Source organism: Nothobranchius furzeri, chromosome 16, assembly GCF_043380555.1.
Source record: "Nothobranchius furzeri strain GRZ-AD chromosome 16, NfurGRZ-RIMD1, whole genome shotgun sequence".
NCBI classification, from domain to species: domain Eukaryota; kingdom Metazoa; phylum Chordata; class Actinopteri; order Cyprinodontiformes; family Nothobranchiidae; genus Nothobranchius; species Nothobranchius furzeri.
Genome location: NC_091756.1, coordinates 2,744,200 through 2,762,327, shown reverse-complemented (window position 1 = coordinate 2,762,327; position 18,128 = coordinate 2,744,200). Strand labels below are relative to the sequence as shown.

Below are 18,128 nucleotides of genomic sequence, written 5' to 3'. Positions count from 1 at the left end.
TAACGCACAACCGTCCGTCCCCAGTAACGGTAACGGCGTTGCAACGGCGGGAAAAGTAATTAATTAGATTATTCCGTGACCTATAAAAGAATGCCGTTAGAAACACCGTTATACTTAAACGGCGTTACTCCCAACACTACTGTTAAGGACTGCATGACATTTTTTCATTTTCTGTGATGAACCCCCTCTGTGAACCCACTGAGCCAGGATACTCTGGAGGTTTCTTCCTGTTAAAAGGGAGTTTTCCTCTCCACTGTCGCTAAATGCTTGCTTAGTATGAGGATTGCTGTAAAGACTCTGATACTAGTCAGTGACTCGATGCAACCTGCTGGGTTCCTTATATAGGAAACTTGTTACTGATTGGCTTAATGACCTGACCTGTACTGGAGTGTTTACTGTGTGAAGGTTAGGGTTAGGATCTGAATAGGAAACTCATGTCCCTGCCTGGATCTGAACGTGGGTCCGCAGCATGTAAGGCAGATTCCTTACCCACTGAGCTATCTCTTTGAGATGCATGTGGTAAACTTACAACTGACTCACAACATGCTCTGTGCTAAACTACACATAACTAGTTGTCAAAATAACAATTATACATGTAGTTGTAGACGTGTACAACAATATCTTAATGGATGTTTTGGGAATTTTCTGTACATATGTTTTCACAAATGTAAAATGTCAGATCCCCGCCCGCTATTAGCTGGACGCCAGCCTCCGATCTGCTTCCTCTTCAGCACATCCTGAGCTCCTTCAAAGGAATCTCCTACCATCTTTATGCAGATGACATCCAACTGTACATCTCCTTTAAGCCCCATGAGATGTCTAAGCTGCAGCTGTTACACACCTGCTTAGACTCTATCAAAACCTGGATGGTGGGAGCTTTCTTCAGCTGAATGAAGATAAGACTGAGATCCTCATCTGTGCCCCAGACAAGCTGGTTCCCAAAGTCAGAGACTCTCTTGGTCAGCTTGCTTCCCACACCAAACCTTCCGTCAGGAATCTTGGTGTGACCTTTGACCCAGCTCTCACCCTGGATTCTCATGTCAGTTCTCTTGTTCGCTCTTCCTTCTTCCGTCTCAGGAACGTTGCTAAGCTGAGTCCCATTCTGTCCCGCTCTGAACTTGAGACAGTTCTCCACACCTTCATCTCCTCACGCTTAGACTACTGTAACTCTCTTTTCACGTGTCTGAGCAGAACCTCCCTGAACCGTCTACAGGTGGTTCAGAACGCCTGTGCTCGGCTTCTGACCAAGTCCTCCAAACACACCCACATCACCCCGCTTCTCCTCCAGCTTCACTGGCTGCCAGTCAACTTCAGGGTTCATTTCAAGATCCTGGTTCTGGTCTATAGGGCCTTACATGGACAAGCACCATCTTACATTGGTGATCTTCTTAGTCCCTACACCCCCAGCAGGTCCCTGAGGTCCAGTGATCAAAGCCTACTGGTTGTGCAGCACCAGGCTAAAGGTCAAAGGTGACAGATCATCTGCTGCTGTGGCCCCCAGACTCTGGACCTCTCTCCCCCTGAGCCTGAGATCAGTGGACTCAGTGGTCTCCTTTAAACTCACCTGTTCAGGCTTTAGTGTCACCTTCACCACCCTCTCCTTATTCTGCTCTTTCTACTAATCCCGCCTTTCCCGGGATTCACTGATTTCCTTTTTTCCACTTTTTATTTTCTCTCCCCCTTTCCTTACTTTATTATTTTTATCACTATTTCAAATTTTCCCCTCATTTTAAACATGTTTTTAATCATTTTTGGAAATTCTTTTATGCTTAATTTTATTTGGGCTAATTTTGTGTTTCTTTTTAATCACGATTTCACTCTTCCCATGTATTTTGATATTTGTAATCAGTTTTAAATTCATTTTTATTGTAATTCATATATTTTATTGTTCTCTCCTTGTGAAATGCCTTGTGATTGTAAATCTTGAGAGGCGCTATATAAAAGATCATTTCTTATTCGTATTGGAGGATTAGCAGAGCGTGCTCTCTGGAGCTCACTGAACTGATTCCTGAAAGAGGTCCTTCTGGAGCTATACTGTCTTATTAAATTCCAGTCCAAATTCTCTTTTACAACTACGAGAACCCCCCAGAACCTCCTTTGCTCCCTGTTCATACACATTGCATTGCTAAGGTAACCAGAGTGTATGACAGCTGAAAGGATGCTGCACTCTCAGACAACATTTCCACCCAAAACTAACTCCAAACGGTAAATCAGAATCATAGTTTTATGACCTCTCCTCTGTCCTGACCGCATTTACAACCTCTGCAAGGTGTTTGGATCTTTTGCACTTCAGCAGCCGGTGTCTCGATCTCGCTGTCGATAAAGTTTTCTTTTCTTTTTGTTTTTGAGAAGAAAGCAGGGAATCTCCTCATGAGCTGAGGATGCAGTGTGACCGAATCAGGTTCATTTATGAACGACAGTAAACGGACACGAGCACATGGGAACAGACAGGTGGGATTTATCATCAGACGATTGTGGAGGAACACACGTACGAGACGCCACTGCATGTTTCATACATCAGGGTCATCGAACACAGGAATATTTCTACAAATGTTTGATGAATGAGGGCCCTGACCTTTATCCCACTAAAACTTGTGGTCCATCCACCAGAGGCAGGAAGACAACAAAGCATTAATGATGGAGAATGAGCTCCATTAGTCAGGATCTGGACAAGAAGATGGACTGAACGTCATGGCAACGTTAAGCCCTCCCGTTTCACCCCCACTTCTCTTAGCTTAAAGCCCTCTGGCTGCCACTCCTTCTTCTCGTACCATCATCTTTAAATGTCAGGCTGCGTCGCCGGGTGGAGCTGCAGCAGGCAGATGTGTCCTTCTGTCAGAGCTCTAGTAGAACTGTGCTGTTCCAGTAACAACATCAGTTGGGTAGGGAGGAAAAATCCTAATTCAGCTGCCCGCAGTAAACAACAACAAGGAATACTAAGGCCAGATTACACCAACAAGGTTTCACTTCAAATTTAGGTAATTCGATGGTTTCAGTTTAAATTCTGTTGCACCAAACTGAAGGCAGCTTCGTATTCTTTTTTATAATACTTCTGCAGGGCTTTTAAAGGTGTACAGAATGAAGGCACGGTATTTCCTTTAAACGCTAGACTTTAATTAAAAATAATCAAGTATTTATTTTGATGGGCATGCCACTGGGCTATTGTTTACATCCACCAGCCAGTAGAGGGCACCATCGTGGGTCTGCTCAGCACAGCGTGGCTAGCAATGTGGAAAATGGCAGACTCGGCAAGTCAAGCCGCATCTTCTGAGCCCAGAAGATGTCGTTATCCTCCTCAGAGGAGGGTCGACCACCGTAGATCCAAAACCAGTGAGTTTAGGCGAAGCCTAACAGATGGACACAAATACAAAATGGCACATATTGGCGGCGAACCTGGTATCCCGACAGCTGGAAACCTTGTCCTGTTGTTGCAAACTACACACACTAGAGTCACTTTGGTGTTCGTGTTCCATATTCAGCCTTTAGGTCATTTTAATCTAGTGTATTTTCTGATTAGTGTTAATCTTAGTTTAAATTAAACCTTGCTGGTGAAATCCAGCCTAAGACTAATAAAGGATCACCACCCAATATCAATATTTAGTTGAACCACCTTTTTGCTTTAAACAGCCTTGAGTCTTTTGGGATACTTCTCTATGAACTTTGCAAATCTCGACTGAGCAACGTTTGCCTACTCTTCTTCACAGAACCATTCCAGTTCGGTCAACTTGTATGGTAGGCGTTGGTGGACTCAAACTTCAAGTCCCTCCACTGACTTCCACTGGGACTCAGGTCTGGGCTCTGGCTGGGCCACATGAGGAGGTTCACCTTTTTTTCCTTCAGCCACTGTGGTCAGTTTAGCTCTGTGCTTTGGACCGTTGTCATGGTGATAGGTGATTCTTTTGCCCATCTTCAGCTTTCTGGCAGAGGGTAGCAAGGTTTCTTCAAGTCAGTGTTTTGCCCCATCCATCTTTCCTTCTACCCTACAAGAGCCTCTGTCCCTGAGGCAGAGGAACGCCCCCACAACAGGATGCTGCCACCACCATGCTTCACTGTGGGAGGGTGAGCTGTGCTGGGTTTACACCAGGTGTACCGTTCGGGCCTGTTGTGTCCACCTCTAGGAGGCAGCCTAGGATAGGAAGTAAGTAAATGAATGAGGAAGTGAAGATGGATGCCTGATATATGCTGCAGATGTGGCACAGGGTGAATAAAGCTTCAAACAGGAATTCTTGCCTACTTGTTCCACTTTCTGATAGAAACTGACTATAAGAGGTGTTGAGGCCAAGTAGAACAATTTTAGTCTCCGAGCTTTTTTCCATTTGGCATCAAAATCTTCAAGGAGCATTCTGGCAAACTTCAAACCACTCAGAAAGAAAACAAACTCTGGACTGGATCTGTCCTGAAGGTAAGCTTTAGAACGGATCAACAAAATAAACCCACATCGGAGTCCACTTGCACTGTGGAAAAGACTCGGAGCGGCTCAGGGTCGTGGATCCTGATCAGATCGGGAGAGAAGTCCGTCTGGATCAACTCCTTTGGCATGTCCTCCAATCCGGGTCTGTTTACCCAGGGCCCACAGCAGGGAGGGGCCCTGGGACAGCCTAGAATAAAATGTTTTTTTTGTGTGTGTTTTTTCCCCCGACATACTTACTTAGTAAACTTCCCTTTACCTGGATGAAGACGGACATTTGACCGAATTGTGACCTTTACCCTCTTGCAATTTAACCTTCCCCTCACCCCCATCCTAACCTTAACCAGCTTGTGCATGTAAAGCTCTGATTGTTGACGCGCTCCAGACATCTGCGTCCTGAGCACGGCCACAGTAACGTTATCAAATCAGGTGTCGCCACCTCAAAACTAATTTAACACGCAATCGTTCATGTCGGCTCATTTCCCTTTATGTTTTCTGTCTTTTATTTGTCCCTGATGCGTTTCGCTGCTGTGGAGCGGGGCGCATCACCTGTTTTGTCCTCCGGTGACGCACCTAACTGATGTGGCCGGCGAGCACTCCGCTGTTTTTGCGGTCGGTAGATCTTTTAGAACTGCAGTTCAAAGGTAACTCATGAGGTGAATATATATGAACCCAGGTAGCAGTTTCTCTTTAGGATTGAGAGGAGATGCAGGAAGATAATAAACAGGCAGGACAGAAAAATAGTCAAATAAAAACAAGTTAGTTTTTGTACCTGCTGGTTGCAACAAACAGACACCATTGAAGGTCATCAGAAGTGAGGAACAGAAAATGAAATAATTATTTTAATGTTTAGAGCAGCAGGAACTCCGAGAGGCTGCAGGCGCATCAGTGAGTTTGCGGCCGCTGCGCGGGGGGAGGGGGGAGGAAGGGGAGGGGGGGGGGGGGGGGGGGGGGGCTGAAGCAAGAAGCAGAAACTACCGTTGTTAAAAGAAATGTGTTTAACTTAGAAAATGTGGGCGCAGTTTTAATTGTCAAAAACTCCAGCGAACCAACCAAACCCCCCCGTGCGTCGGAGAAATACGCTTTGTCACCCTTCGTCAATTTTAGCCACTTCAGGTGTATGACGTCATCAAGGACTAGTAGAAGTCGACTCGATTTTCATTACTTGACGGTCGACTTTGAAAAAAAAGGAAGTCATGCAACCCCTAGCCTTAATAAGCCACAATTTTTCTGTTGTACCAAACTATGTTGTTAGAAACACACAAAATATTGCTGTTTATTTATAAATCTGTAATATTTAGTACATTTTTTGACATACGCAGGACGCCAGGTTTTCCGCACGCAATGCACTCTGGGGGCGACATCACAACATATATTGGTTGCACTTGGAAGAATAGCTGTTGATACTAGTGTTTGTTTACACGCTCACTCTCCCTCTCAGTTACCACGGAGACACCTTTGCCACAAACACACCTCTGGTTTTGTCCTGCTCTCGCTTCATCCCGCCCTTCTTGCTTTTCATGTTGATGCTCGTTTTGTGAAACACGGTCAGTGATGTCATCATTAACGTTTCGCTCTGGTTCAAATCAAAAAGGCTGAACAGATGACATGTTGATGTCGCTGAACAGTCACTACAGGGTCCCAAAGCCGGCTGGTGAAACCGAGGTACAGCCATATGACGTCACTACCCAGAGTGCATTGCGACGCTGCATCTACTGTACTGTAATGCCCTGCTTTCTGGTCTTTCCAAAAAGAGCATCTCAGGTTTACAACTTCTACAAAATTTGGCGGCACATGTCCTGATTAAGACCAGGAGGCGGGAGCACATGACACCGGTTTTAGAATCATTGCATTGGCTCCCCGTATGTTTCAGGATCCATTTTAAGGTTCTTCTAATGGTTTTTAAGTGTCTTAATGATCTTGGGCCTTCTTACCTCTCAGAACTGTTTTTACCATATGAACCCTCGCGGCCTCTGCGCTCCTCTGGCAGGCGTCTCCTGGTCATCCCTAAAGTTAGGACACACACTCACGTCGAGGCGTCCTTCCAGTGTTATGGCCCTCGCCTCTGGAACGAGCTGCCGGAGGACCTCAGGGCCGCAGAGAACGTTCATGTTTTTAAGTCCAGGCTCAAGACCCATCTTTTTAGGTTAGCTTTTATCTAAATATTTACTACAGTTTTATTTTTCTTATTACATGATTATAATTTATTACTGGCTTTGCATGTTTTATCAATAAATCAAATCAATCAAATCAGGTTTATTGTCATTATGTTCATAACAGAGTACAAACACAACAAAAAAGCGTTTCTCCATTGAGATCCGTCTGACTCACACACTCCATACATGCACAACTCTGCCAAATTTAGAAAACAATTTCTCAAATGCTATTAAAAACCATAATAAATAAGATAAAAAGCTCCTGGTAAATGAAACTCATGCACTTGCACCCACCCACACACACACGCACGCACACACACAGACAATCACACCCACCCACCCACACACGCCCCTCCATACATGTACACGTGCAATTCACACTGGACTTTGCGGGATTTTTTAAAGTGCTAGTATCTCCTGCTCACAGTCCAGTTGTATTTAGCAGCCATACAGCCTGAGGCAGGAAGCTGTTCAGTAGCCTCGTAGTGGAGCATCTTATGCTGCGATCTCGCTTCCGGCAGGATAAAAGCGGAAAGAAGCAGTTCCGGGGATGTGTGAGGTCCTTCACAATGTTCAGGGCCCCGCCTCTGCAGCGGCTCAGGAACAGATCCTGGACTGAGGGAAGGGAGATTCCCATAACCCTTTCTGCTGATCTCACCACTCTCTGGAGGGCCCTTATGTCCGTCATGTTGCAGCTGGAGCACCAAGTTGAGATTGCATAGGTCAGCACACTCTCCACTGGAGAATGAGGTCAGGATAGTGGTGTGAAGTGAGGCCTGTTTAAGCTTCCTTAGGAAGTACAGTCTCTGATGAGCTCGCTTTACTAGACCTGAGTTGTTCTTTGCCCAGCTGAGGTTGTCAGAGATCTGTATGCCCAGGAACTTGATGTTCTCCACTCTTTCTACTTCACATTCAGTTATGTAGAGGGGAGTGTGCTTTGTTAGGGATTTCCGAAAGTCAACAATCATTTCCCTGGTCTTGCCCACGTTGAGCGCCAGATTATTTGCTCTGCACCAGCTCTCAAACAGCTTGACCTCCTCTCTTTAACCGGATTCATCATTTCTGTGAATCAGACCCACAACTGTGGTGTCATCAGCACATTTGACGTTCAGATTGTTCTTATGTCTTGGCACACAGTCGTGGGTCAACAGAGTATAAAGCAGTGGGCTGAGCACACTTCCTTGGGGGGCACCTGTGCTCAGCGTGATGGATTTGGAGGTCTTATATCCAACACGATCTGTTTGTTGTCTCTCAGTCAGAAAATCCAGTATCCAGTGACAGAGGGTGTGGTCAAGTTCCAGAAGGAGAAGTTTTTCCATCAACTTCTGTGGTTTGATGGTGTTAAAAGCAGAACTAAAATCGACATACAAAATCCTAGCATAGAAGTTCCTCTGCTCCAGGTGGGTGAGTACTGTGTGCAAGGCGAGGGATGTAGCATCCTCGGTGGAACGGTTAGAGCGGTAGGCAAGCTGATGTGGACCCAGTAGAGCAGGAAAGCTGGATGTGATGAGTGGTTTGACTAACTGTTCAAAATACTTCATGACTATAGAGGTCTGTGCTAAAATTGTGTGTTAGGACATCCGCCAGCTCATCTGCACATTCGTTAAGCATCCACCCAGGGATGCTGTCTGGGCTGTCCGCTTTCCTCGGGTTAACTCCTGCCAAGACATTCCTGGCGTTTGTTCGGCTGATGACCTCTGGGGGGGGGGTTCTACTCTCCTCTCCTGGTGCCTCCCCCCTTTCTTCAAATCGGGCAAAGAAGTCATTGAGTTTGTCTGGGAGAGAAGCATCGCTGTCCTCAATTCCCTGCCACATTCCACGTTCCACATTTGCCTGGTGTTCCCTGTGTTGCAGACATTCTCCTGGATTTTCTCAGCATGAAATATGATTATATTTTAGCACAGTTTCATTATTTAATAATATTATTATTTTACTGTCTATATGATTTTATTTATTATTTATTTACTTACTTTTGTCATTTATATTAGCTCTTTTATTTTCATATTTTACTCATTTTAATCCAGTGTTTTCTCTGTAGGGGCCCTCTGCCCCGGGGGCGATGGTCGACTGTTGCTTCTTGGGCGCTCTACAGGTAGTGTTGAAAGTGAGGGTCAATGCATGGGTGGAGACGTATTTCATCCACACTTAGATAGATAGATAGATAGATAGATAGATGATAGATAGATAGATAGATAGATAGATAGATAGATAGATAGATAGATAGATAGATAGATAGATAGATAGATAGATAGATAGATAGATAGATAGATAGATAGATAGATAGATAGATAGATAGATAGATAGATAGAAGGGGTGTGTGGAGTAGCCGGTAGATATTTGTATTTGTTGAGGGGAGAAAGTATTTGTATTTGAGTAAATTGTGAAATTGGTGTAAAAATCCAGTTTTTTTGCATTACACTTCTAATTTACATTCTAATGCAAGTATTCTTTAATAGTAATTATGGATATTCAATAATGGTTCATGCTTTTCCATAAATCCAGCAATGAGCATGTAACAAAGAAAGTCATTGAAAAGAAAATAATAACAGCCATTACCTCAACCACGGTTAAACCAACAACAAATAAAATATCATTGTGAACATTATCAACCCCACCACCACAATTATTATTTCAAGAACTTTTCTTCTGAAAGACCTTCTTTCCAATGCACAAAATTCCAATAACTGAACTTTATTAACCCCTGAGTAGGGTATCAGGTCAAGACAAATCGTTTCTCCCACTGGTGGTGTTCACCATGAATGTGAATTAAATATTTTTGGGGAATGTATGTGAGTGAGTAGCAGATGACTCTGCAGCAAAGTAATCAAAGTAAGTGTTGGTAATCAATGTGAACCTTCATTCTGGGCATCTAACCAGAGAGCTGGGCCATTATTCAATACCGTATGCGTCCACTTCATCTAGTAGCATTACCTTTACCAGTTTGTGCATCCTAACCATAGACTGTACATACTGGACAAACGGATTCCATTGGCTTCAATTACACGATTGTTGTCTATAATGGGAGGTGGCCACCACCGCCATTTTGACCGTGTCACAGGTTCCGTCCAGCCCAGACAATTCCATAAAAGGGAAGAGAGGAGGCACTGAGGGTGTGGCTGTAAGGCTGGGCTCGAGTGACGACACCCAGGCGAACTAGCTACGAGCTAACCTGAAGCTAACCCTGGCTAACCCAAAGCTAAAGCGGAGGTGGGAGCCGAGCTAACGGATGTAGCCACCTAGCTTCAACCCAACCGGAGCTAACTGGAACACCCATCGACCTGAACCTCACACGGAGTTTCGGTGGAGGTTTTCTGCGCCTGTTCGTGAGAAGTACCAGTATTAAAAAAGTTTTAAATCGGTAAGTTTATAATTTATTTCCGTACTGAATACATTTTGCTTTGAGCAAGTTTTCAGTAGTTTTTTTCGGCGCTATCACTCCTGAGTCGCACCAGCCATTAAATGTATCATGAAGAAGAGAAAATATATTTAAGTCGTATTTTGGGGGGACATTTTATTATCTTTCTTACAAAATCTGAGACCAAGCGTTTCACATTGCAACACAAGCACCGGTAACCATAACAGAATGAACAACAGCCAGCAGAGGAGAGGATGGCGGTGTTTCAAACCCTCCCGGCCGGCGAGGACAGCTCATTCCTGGGCTGGAGCCGGCCCTCAGCACCCCGCCACAGGCTCTAACAGATGCTGGCGGTGTTTGAAACCCTCCCAGCGGGACAGGGGAACTCATTCTTGTGTGGGTCGGAGTCGGCCCGCAGCAGCGCGGTGTAGCCTACATATTTTGTTATATAAGTCGCTCTGGAGTATAAGTAGCAGGACCAGCCAGAATATGTAAAAAAGTGCGAGTTATAGTCCGGAAAATATGGCAGTTATTAGTATTCGAGCTAAATTAGCAGCGTAAATACATTTCATATATTTCCAAAATGTAATACTTGTTTGTATCTTGTACAGCCAACTAGTCTTTATTCTGGACTCAGTACAATTTACCAAAAGTAAAGAGACATTATACAGATGAAGTAAGCACAAGATAACTTACTGGAAGACACGGGATTATCATGAGAACCAGAACAAGAGAGCCTGATAACAGTCATGTGAAAATAACAGTTAAAAAGTATGTATGTATAATAGAAATAAAAATATATTAGAATTAGTGTAATTCACTGTGATCCAAACAATAAATCAGCCATAGCTGATTAGTAAATATGACATGAGGTCTTGGAGTTTTTAATTTTCATTTTTTTCTTAGATCTGTTTAAATGTCACCATGGCAGCCTGTGTGTCTCCAACGTCAGCTACACAAAGCAGCGTGTAAGTTCCAAGTACTTGTCTTGACCACTTCATGTATGGTTTTGTACTTTAAACAGCTAGGCCAAACCTGTTATTTTTTCCTCCATAGCCATTTGGATAATTGGAGACAGCTGAGTGAGGCGTGGTGCCCAGAGAGCTGCAGAGACAACCTTGGCCTCCCTGACGTCTGTGTCTCCTGGTTCGGTTGGGGCGGACCATCGACATACATACATACATGTGCCGACACTTTGCGCCCTGTTTTATAAAATGTAGTGTTAAAAATAAATGTTTTTGCTCAATTACTGGAATTTCTTTGGTTAAGACAAAAGTGAGGAATAATCATTTACAAGTTATTTGTACAACAGGCCCATTTTAAATCCCAACAGTTTCTTAGCAGACAATAGAAATGTGTTCTTTACTAACTTTACTTGGTTTAAAAATCTTACTAAAATAGTGCCGTATTGCAAAACCCAATCATACTTATGTAAACATTAGCTTTGTAGATATTTTTTACAGATATATATTTGTGTGCAACAAATCCAAACTTAAATAATTTGTCATTCTTTATTGAAAAACAACAAAATACAGTTATACTGAAGTGTGGGAAAATGATAATGTGAAATTATTGCTATTTAAATGTAATCCTATTTATCTTTAAAAAGAAAAACTCTAAAAATGTCCTGTACAGCATCATGACAGAAGAATGGTGGTCTGTCTGTCAGAATGTGCTGAACAGATTTGCTCTTTGAGGAGGAGTGTCATGTTTGGAGGAAGGTACTTAACCCAAGACATGCAGAATACAACACTGACCAAAAACTGATGGAAAAAATGATTTATTTATAAGGAGGAACTTAAGATGCACAGATAAGTCTGTGGTTGGAAATGCAACAACAGCTCAGCGTCTGGAGGAGGGAGAACACAGGTGAGCTTAGGTTCTGGTTTCAAAATCCATTGTAGGCAGGCAGAGGTGTTCAGCAGACTTACTGTGGTGGGTGTAGGCAGCAGAGGTGGAGAGAAGCGGGGCGTCCTGGTGGATGGGGCACTGGGTGAGATGAGAGGTGGGTTATGGAGGCTGGTGATAAGGTCCGTGTGTTGAATATCCAAATCCTGGAGTAGAGGTCAGTATCCAATGAGGTCGACAGGAATCCTGAAGAATGGTAAATCCAATATAAGAGCAAAAACACTACGAAATAACATTAATCCTAGGAACACTAGAGGTAACACGAGTGGCTGGTTACTACCAAAACTGAGGCAATCTTCTGGCGTCAAATTGTGTCCTCCATCCACCTTAAATAGGAAAGCACCCCGCTGATCGCTGATCAGGAACGGCTGGGGTGGAGTCACCAGAACCATGAAGAACGTGTCTCCAGAGACAACTCGGGTCCTGGTACCAATCAGGAAGCGGACCTTATCACCCAGAGCTGCCAGGTCACACTCAAAGCCTTCATGTTCACGCTGCAGAGCCTGAACGCTGGCCAGGTCGTGGCCGTAGTTGTCTGTGTTCAGGGCCTGGTTCTTCTCCTCGATCCACTCTTTGGTCTCATCAGCGTCTCTGAGAAGACATCAGAACTCCGTCTGAGTGTGGGTCCAAACTCTACTGACCCGTAAGCGGCGCATAAGTGTGCGGGGTACCTGTGGAAGCGCTGCACCTCATGGGCGCTGCCCAGCATGTTGCTCCGGTCTTCAGCCAGCTGTTGCAGCGAGCGCCAGCAGTTGTTCAGCTCCTGGAGAGAAACCAAACCCAGTGAGATGAAGGTGGACGCCAGCGGGCTGGACGCCGGACGAGGAAACCTGGAGACGGATCGCTCAGACAGGAAGGGAAGAGCTTCCTCTTACCTTGATGGAATTAAAGTTAGCCGTCGTCTGAACGCCCAACCGTATGGTCTGAGGTCAAAGGTCACAGGAAACACACACCAGTCAGCAGTCATACAGATGCATAAAGATAACTGTAGCCATGGCAACCAGCTGACATGTCCCCACTTTCACCAGCACCTGGTGCCTGCCGGGTCACCTGAATTCCTGTGTGATGTCAGCACGGTCGGCCGTGACTGCGGCCATCAGAGGTGACCTCTGATCAGCTGAATGAACTCACCTTCCAGGGTGACGCCGTGTTACCCCGGGTTTCCACGGGAGCCGTCAGCAGCACGTTACTGCAGCAGCACGTCTTGCTCGCGTAAGCTGCTGCTTGGCCCTTCCCACGAGACGCGAAGCAGCAGGGGAGCAGCTGTCACCGACCGAGCACGAAGTCACACGAGTGACTTCGTCAGTAAACACAACAACAAGCAGGAGAAAACTACAACATGGTTTGTGTTTTATGTTCTGTCCGTTTTATAATCGCCAATACGGACCTGAAAAACAAAGGAGACCGCTAGCTAGGTGATAACTTCTCACGAGGCCGCTCAGTTAGTAACCTTTTTTAAAAGTAAAGCAACCGGAAGGCAGTACGTTCTTTATTCTGAAAATCTCGGTAGCTTCTCTCAATTTCCGCGTCCGATTTCCTGTCTTTCCTTTCCCAAAAATGTCGAACTTGACCCGTTTCAGAGGCGTCGCGCGTAGAAAATAGAACCGGCGCGTAAAGGCCGCGACATGCCGCTCCTGAGACGCGGCCGACTCGCGCTGCTGACGGCTGCGGTGGAAAAGGTTCCGTTGACCACAGCGGTTCCTATCAGCAGCTATGACGTGCTGCTGCAGTAAACGTGCTGCTGACGACTCCTGTGGAAAGCCGGGGTCAGAGTCGGCTTCATCCTGTAAACAAACAAATGAGTGGTAACAAAAACACCACGTCTGGTTCTGGTGGAGGCGGAGGACAACACGCACCTTTCCAGGAGCAGAACCCAGATGTTCTTGTTGCTACAAACAGAGACGAGCAGAGTTAACAAACCAGGAAGTGAGAGGGACCAGCTGCTGCAGACAGGTGACGCTCACCTGAGCCTGAACCATAGGAGCCTCCTCAGCCATCAGACCTTCTGACTCCAGTTCAGATGCCACCTTGTTGATGTCCCTCAGGCGGGACTCGTTGGCCTTCAGGTCCTGCAGGACAAAAGCACCTGCTAATTATCACCTGAGCTGATCTGACAGCTGCTGCTGGAAGACGGAGAGGAGGAAAAGTCCGACCTTCTGGAAGTCGTCAAACTTCTTCTGCAAGACCTCGACCTGCTCCAGGTCCGACCCGTCTCTCCATCCTCATTCAGCTAAAGACGCGAGTTCAAGTAAAACAACCTAAAGTCACACAAACACAAAGCAGGTGTGGAGATGTTCGCTCTGAGCTGGAGGTCGTTCCTCGGCTGTGAAGGGCACACGAACCTTGTTGGTGCTGTTGAGCAGCGTGAGGATGTCGCCCTTCTTCATGGTGACCTCTCCAGGACTCTTCTCCTGGTAGTCGTACAGAGCCAGAACCAGCTCCTTCCCGGTCTCATCGTCAGTTGGAGCCACTTGTTGCTGTCGGGTTAACAGGTCTGGTGTTAGAACGTGGTGGATAAGAATGTTCTGACGGGCCGAGGGTTCTGAACCAGCGAAGTGACCTGGACCCAAACAAAGTGAGCCAGAACCTGCAGACACCTCAGAAACATGTCAGGACCAGACCTGCTCTACCTTCCTCCATTATGGTCTCTCCTTTCTGGGTGACAGCCTTGATGCGAGGTTCATGACCTGTGATCTCAGCCTGCAGAGCCTCGTGCTTCTTCAGCAGGTTCTGGACACCAATCAGGTCCTTCCCTGAGGACACATGTTAGAGTTCAGCATTATGCAGTAGACAGACCAGTTTAACCCAGGGGTTTCTTTCTTCTACAGTCTGCTCTTTAACTGTATTATTTCCTGCTATTTCAGCTGTTAACTTTATTTTTTCTCTAAGTGTTTTTCTCCCCAGAAGAAGCTACAACGATGTTCTGCTGAGCTGTGGTGGCCTCATGGAGGGGGCCATCGACTAGCACACTGCTGCTAACCACTTAATCATTCTCCCTCTCCTGATAATAACATTTTACTTTCTTTGATGTTGGATGTGCTACTACTAGTTTACCCGTTTAATTATAGATTCACTAGGATAAATACAATAAAATTTATCTCTCGCCAAATAGAATATTTACTAAGAAATCACAATGTAACGTGTGTGTGTGTGTGTGTGTGTGTGTGTAAAAGCCATGTGTAGTGTTTATTTATAAAGCATATGTTGTTGGATTTTATCCAGAATCGAGACTTTGAAAATATATTGTTTAATTACAGTTTGATTTATTTGACATCTGTATAATGTTTATTATTTTGTTTTTTCCCCCTAAATGCCTAACGTTTTAGTTAACATGAATATTAGTCATTCATCACAATACATAAAGTTACACATTTTAAATTTTAATAGGGGAAGACTGCAGGAGGGAGCGGTAAAATCAGACTGTACATACTTGCTACCCGCCGGCTGTGATCACAAGCGACAACATATTAGTTCCCGCTGCTTCTTCGGTAAACAGCGCCAACAAAAACAAAGAAACTTGGGATCTTGTCGGCGTGGCAGTGGGATTTAAGGGAAACGCTGTATGCCCTATAGACTTCTCACCGAGCTGCAGTATTTCTCCGGTCAGATCTGTCTCTGAGAGCTCCACGAGCGGTCAGCCCGCGCAGCAGCTAGGCGCAGCAAGTAGGCGCCGGATCGGTCAGGCTGCCCGGCCTGACCGCTGGGGATTACCGGGTGGAAGAATGGACACAGAAGTCTCCCTCTTAGCGCTCCGTCATATTTCAACCCATTTTGATCTTTTACCATATTACCCATCTAAATATGCCCTATTAATTATTTTACCGTATTTTACATTTAAATTTCATGGTTAAACAGTACATGCTACATGTTAAACTGATAGTTAGCTAGCTACTTCGGTAAACTCAGCTAGTTTAAAGGTGGCAGTGACATAAAATACGAATATAGATTTTAACTTACCGAAAAAAATGAAGTGGAGACTCCTTGGACGCTCTATTAGTGCAATTAATACCACTGCAAGTCATTTTGTCCAACAATTGCACCAATATTATCCAAAACAGAATTCACAAGCACAGAGACTCAAAATCCCGAAACAGCTTCCAGGAGGGGCCGAGGCTGTACTGAGGCCTTTCCACGGAGCTAGCTCTGTGGTCACGTGGGTCTGAGGCGGCGGTCACGTGTGTCGGATGCTCATTAATTATACAGAATTTTAGGCTTTCAATACACTTAAACAGAAGAGTGAGAAAAAAATTCACCCCCCTCAGAGTTGTCATGAGTATAAACTAGATAATTTAGACAAAAAACATGTTTTGGCACCAGGCTGTAAACATGTTTATTTCTGCTGTGAAATCGGCATTTTTAACATGGGAGTCAATGAGGATTTGCTCGCTTCTGGCACCAGCCCCCAGCGGATGAGGGTGGAACTGCAATTTTTCTTACTTCCGGGATGGGACCATTTTTAGAGCGGCATTGTGGGGGCTTGATCCTAACCCTAACCCTCCAACAGAAAGTAGCTGAAGTTGTCACCCAGATGTAGCCAGATGATGTAACACTGTTTAGCATACAGGTGCTGGCCAGTAAATTAGAATATCATCAAAAGGTTGAAAATATTTCAGTAATTCCATTCAAAACGTGAAACTTGTACATTATATTCATGCAATGCACACAGACCAATGTATTTCCAATGTTCATTACATTTAAATTTGATATTCATAAGTGACAACTAATGAAAACTCCAAATTTGGTATCTCAAAAAATTAGAATATTCTGAAAAGGCTGAATATAGAAGACACCTGCTGCCACTCTAATCAGCTGATTTACTCAAAACACCTGCAAAGGCCTTTAAAAGGTCCCTCAGTCTTGTTTTGAAGGCACCACAATCATGGGGAAGACTTCTGACTTAACAGCTGTCCAAAAGACAATCATTGACACCTTGCACAAGGAGGGCAAGACACAAAAGGTGATTGCTAAAGAAGCTGGCTGTTCGCAGAGCTCTGTGTCCAAGCACATTAACAGACAGGCGAAGGGACGGAAAAAATGTGGTAGAAAAAAGTGTACAAGCTCTAGGGATAACCGCACCCTGCAGAGAATTGTGACGACAAACCCATTCAAAAATGTGGGGGAGATCCACAAAGAGTGGACTGCAGCTGGAGTCAGCGCTTCAAGAACCACCACGAGGAGACTCATGAAAGACATGGGATTCAGGTGTCGCATTCCGTGTGTCAAGCCACTCTTGAACAAGAAACAGCGCAAGAAGCGTCTCGCCTGGGCCAAGGACAAAAAGGACTGGACTGATGCTGAGTGGTCCAAAGTTATGTTTTCTGATGAAAGCAAGTTCTGCATTTCCTTTGGAAATCAAGGACCCAGAGTCTGGAGGAAGAGCGGAGAAGCACAGAATCCACGTTGCATGAGGTCCAGTGTAAAGTTTCCACCGTCAGTGATGGTGTGGGGTGCCATGTCATCTGCCGGTGTTGGCCCACTCTGTTTCCTGAGGTCCAGGGTCAATGCAGCCGTCTACCAGGAAGTTTTAGAGCACTTCATGCTTCCTGCTGCTGACCAACTTTATGGGGATGCAGACTTCACCTTTCAACAGGACTTGGCACCTGCACACAGTGCCAAAACCACCAGCACCTGGTTCAAGGACCATGGTATCCCTGTCCTTGATTGGCCAGCAAACTCGCCTGACCTTAACCCCATAGAAAATCTATGGGGTATTGTGAAGCGGAGGATGCAATACGCTAGACCCAACAATGCAGAGGAGCTGAAGACGACTATCAGAGCAACCTGGGCTCTCATAACACCTGAGCAGTGCCACAGACTGATCGAGTCCATGCCACGCCGCATTACTGCAGTTATTGAGGCAAAAGGAGCCCCGACTAAGTATTGAGTGCTATACATGCACATTCTTTTCAACATTTTTTCATTGGCCTTTAGAATATTCTAATTTTCTGAGATACCAGATTTGATGTTTTCATTGGTTGTCACCTATAAATATCAAAATTAAACGTAATAAACATCGGAAATACATTGGTCTGTGTGCATTGCATGAATATAATGTACAAGTTTCACGTTTTGAATGGAATTACTGAAATATTTTCAACCTTTTGATGATATTCTAATTTACTGGCCAGCACCTGTACTGATGACATCATCACACCACATTGGTGTTCATTTGCCCCTCTACATCCAAATCACAATTAATTCCCATGCCTAAAAATGACTGAAAAGGTCAAACGTTCTGGTGTGAATAAAAGGACAAAAAGCACATTGAACATTTTATAATTATTTAACAAAAATCTGGAGT

At 44.9% G+C, this 18,128-nt stretch overlaps 2 protein-coding genes across 4 annotated transcripts in view; one reads left to right on the top strand and one right to left on the bottom strand.

Moving 5' to 3' along the window:
* ca10a (carbonic anhydrase Xa) overlaps window positions 1–18,128 on the top strand; it is a 239,639-nt gene that overhangs the window by 20,654 nt on the left and 200,857 nt on the right. The gene's annotated exons all lie outside the window — the stretch shown is intronic.
* Window positions 12,753–16,291, bottom strand: LOC129157163 (spectrin alpha chain, non-erythrocytic 1-like). Of its 3 annotated transcripts, none has more exons than XM_070545354.1 (7): window positions 15,785–16,291; window positions 14,458–14,580; window positions 14,170–14,387; window positions 13,981–14,085; window positions 13,792–13,896; window positions 13,684–13,716; window positions 12,753–13,611 (listed from the first exon to the last, which is right to left on the bottom strand). In XM_070545354.1, the coding sequence occupies exons 2-4, from the start codon at window positions 14,465–14,467 to the stop codon at window positions 14,050–14,052; spliced, it is 264 nt and encodes an 87-aa protein (XP_070401455.1). In that variant the 5' UTR covers window positions 14,468–14,580; window positions 15,785–16,291; the 3' UTR covers window positions 12,753–13,611; window positions 13,684–13,716; window positions 13,792–13,896; window positions 13,981–14,049. The 3 variants fall into 3 exon arrangements, with proteins under 3 accessions (XP_070401455.1, XP_070401454.1, XP_070401453.1); XM_070545353.1 differs by having other exon boundaries at window positions 13,981–14,057; XM_070545352.1 differs by having other exon boundaries at window positions 14,170–14,580.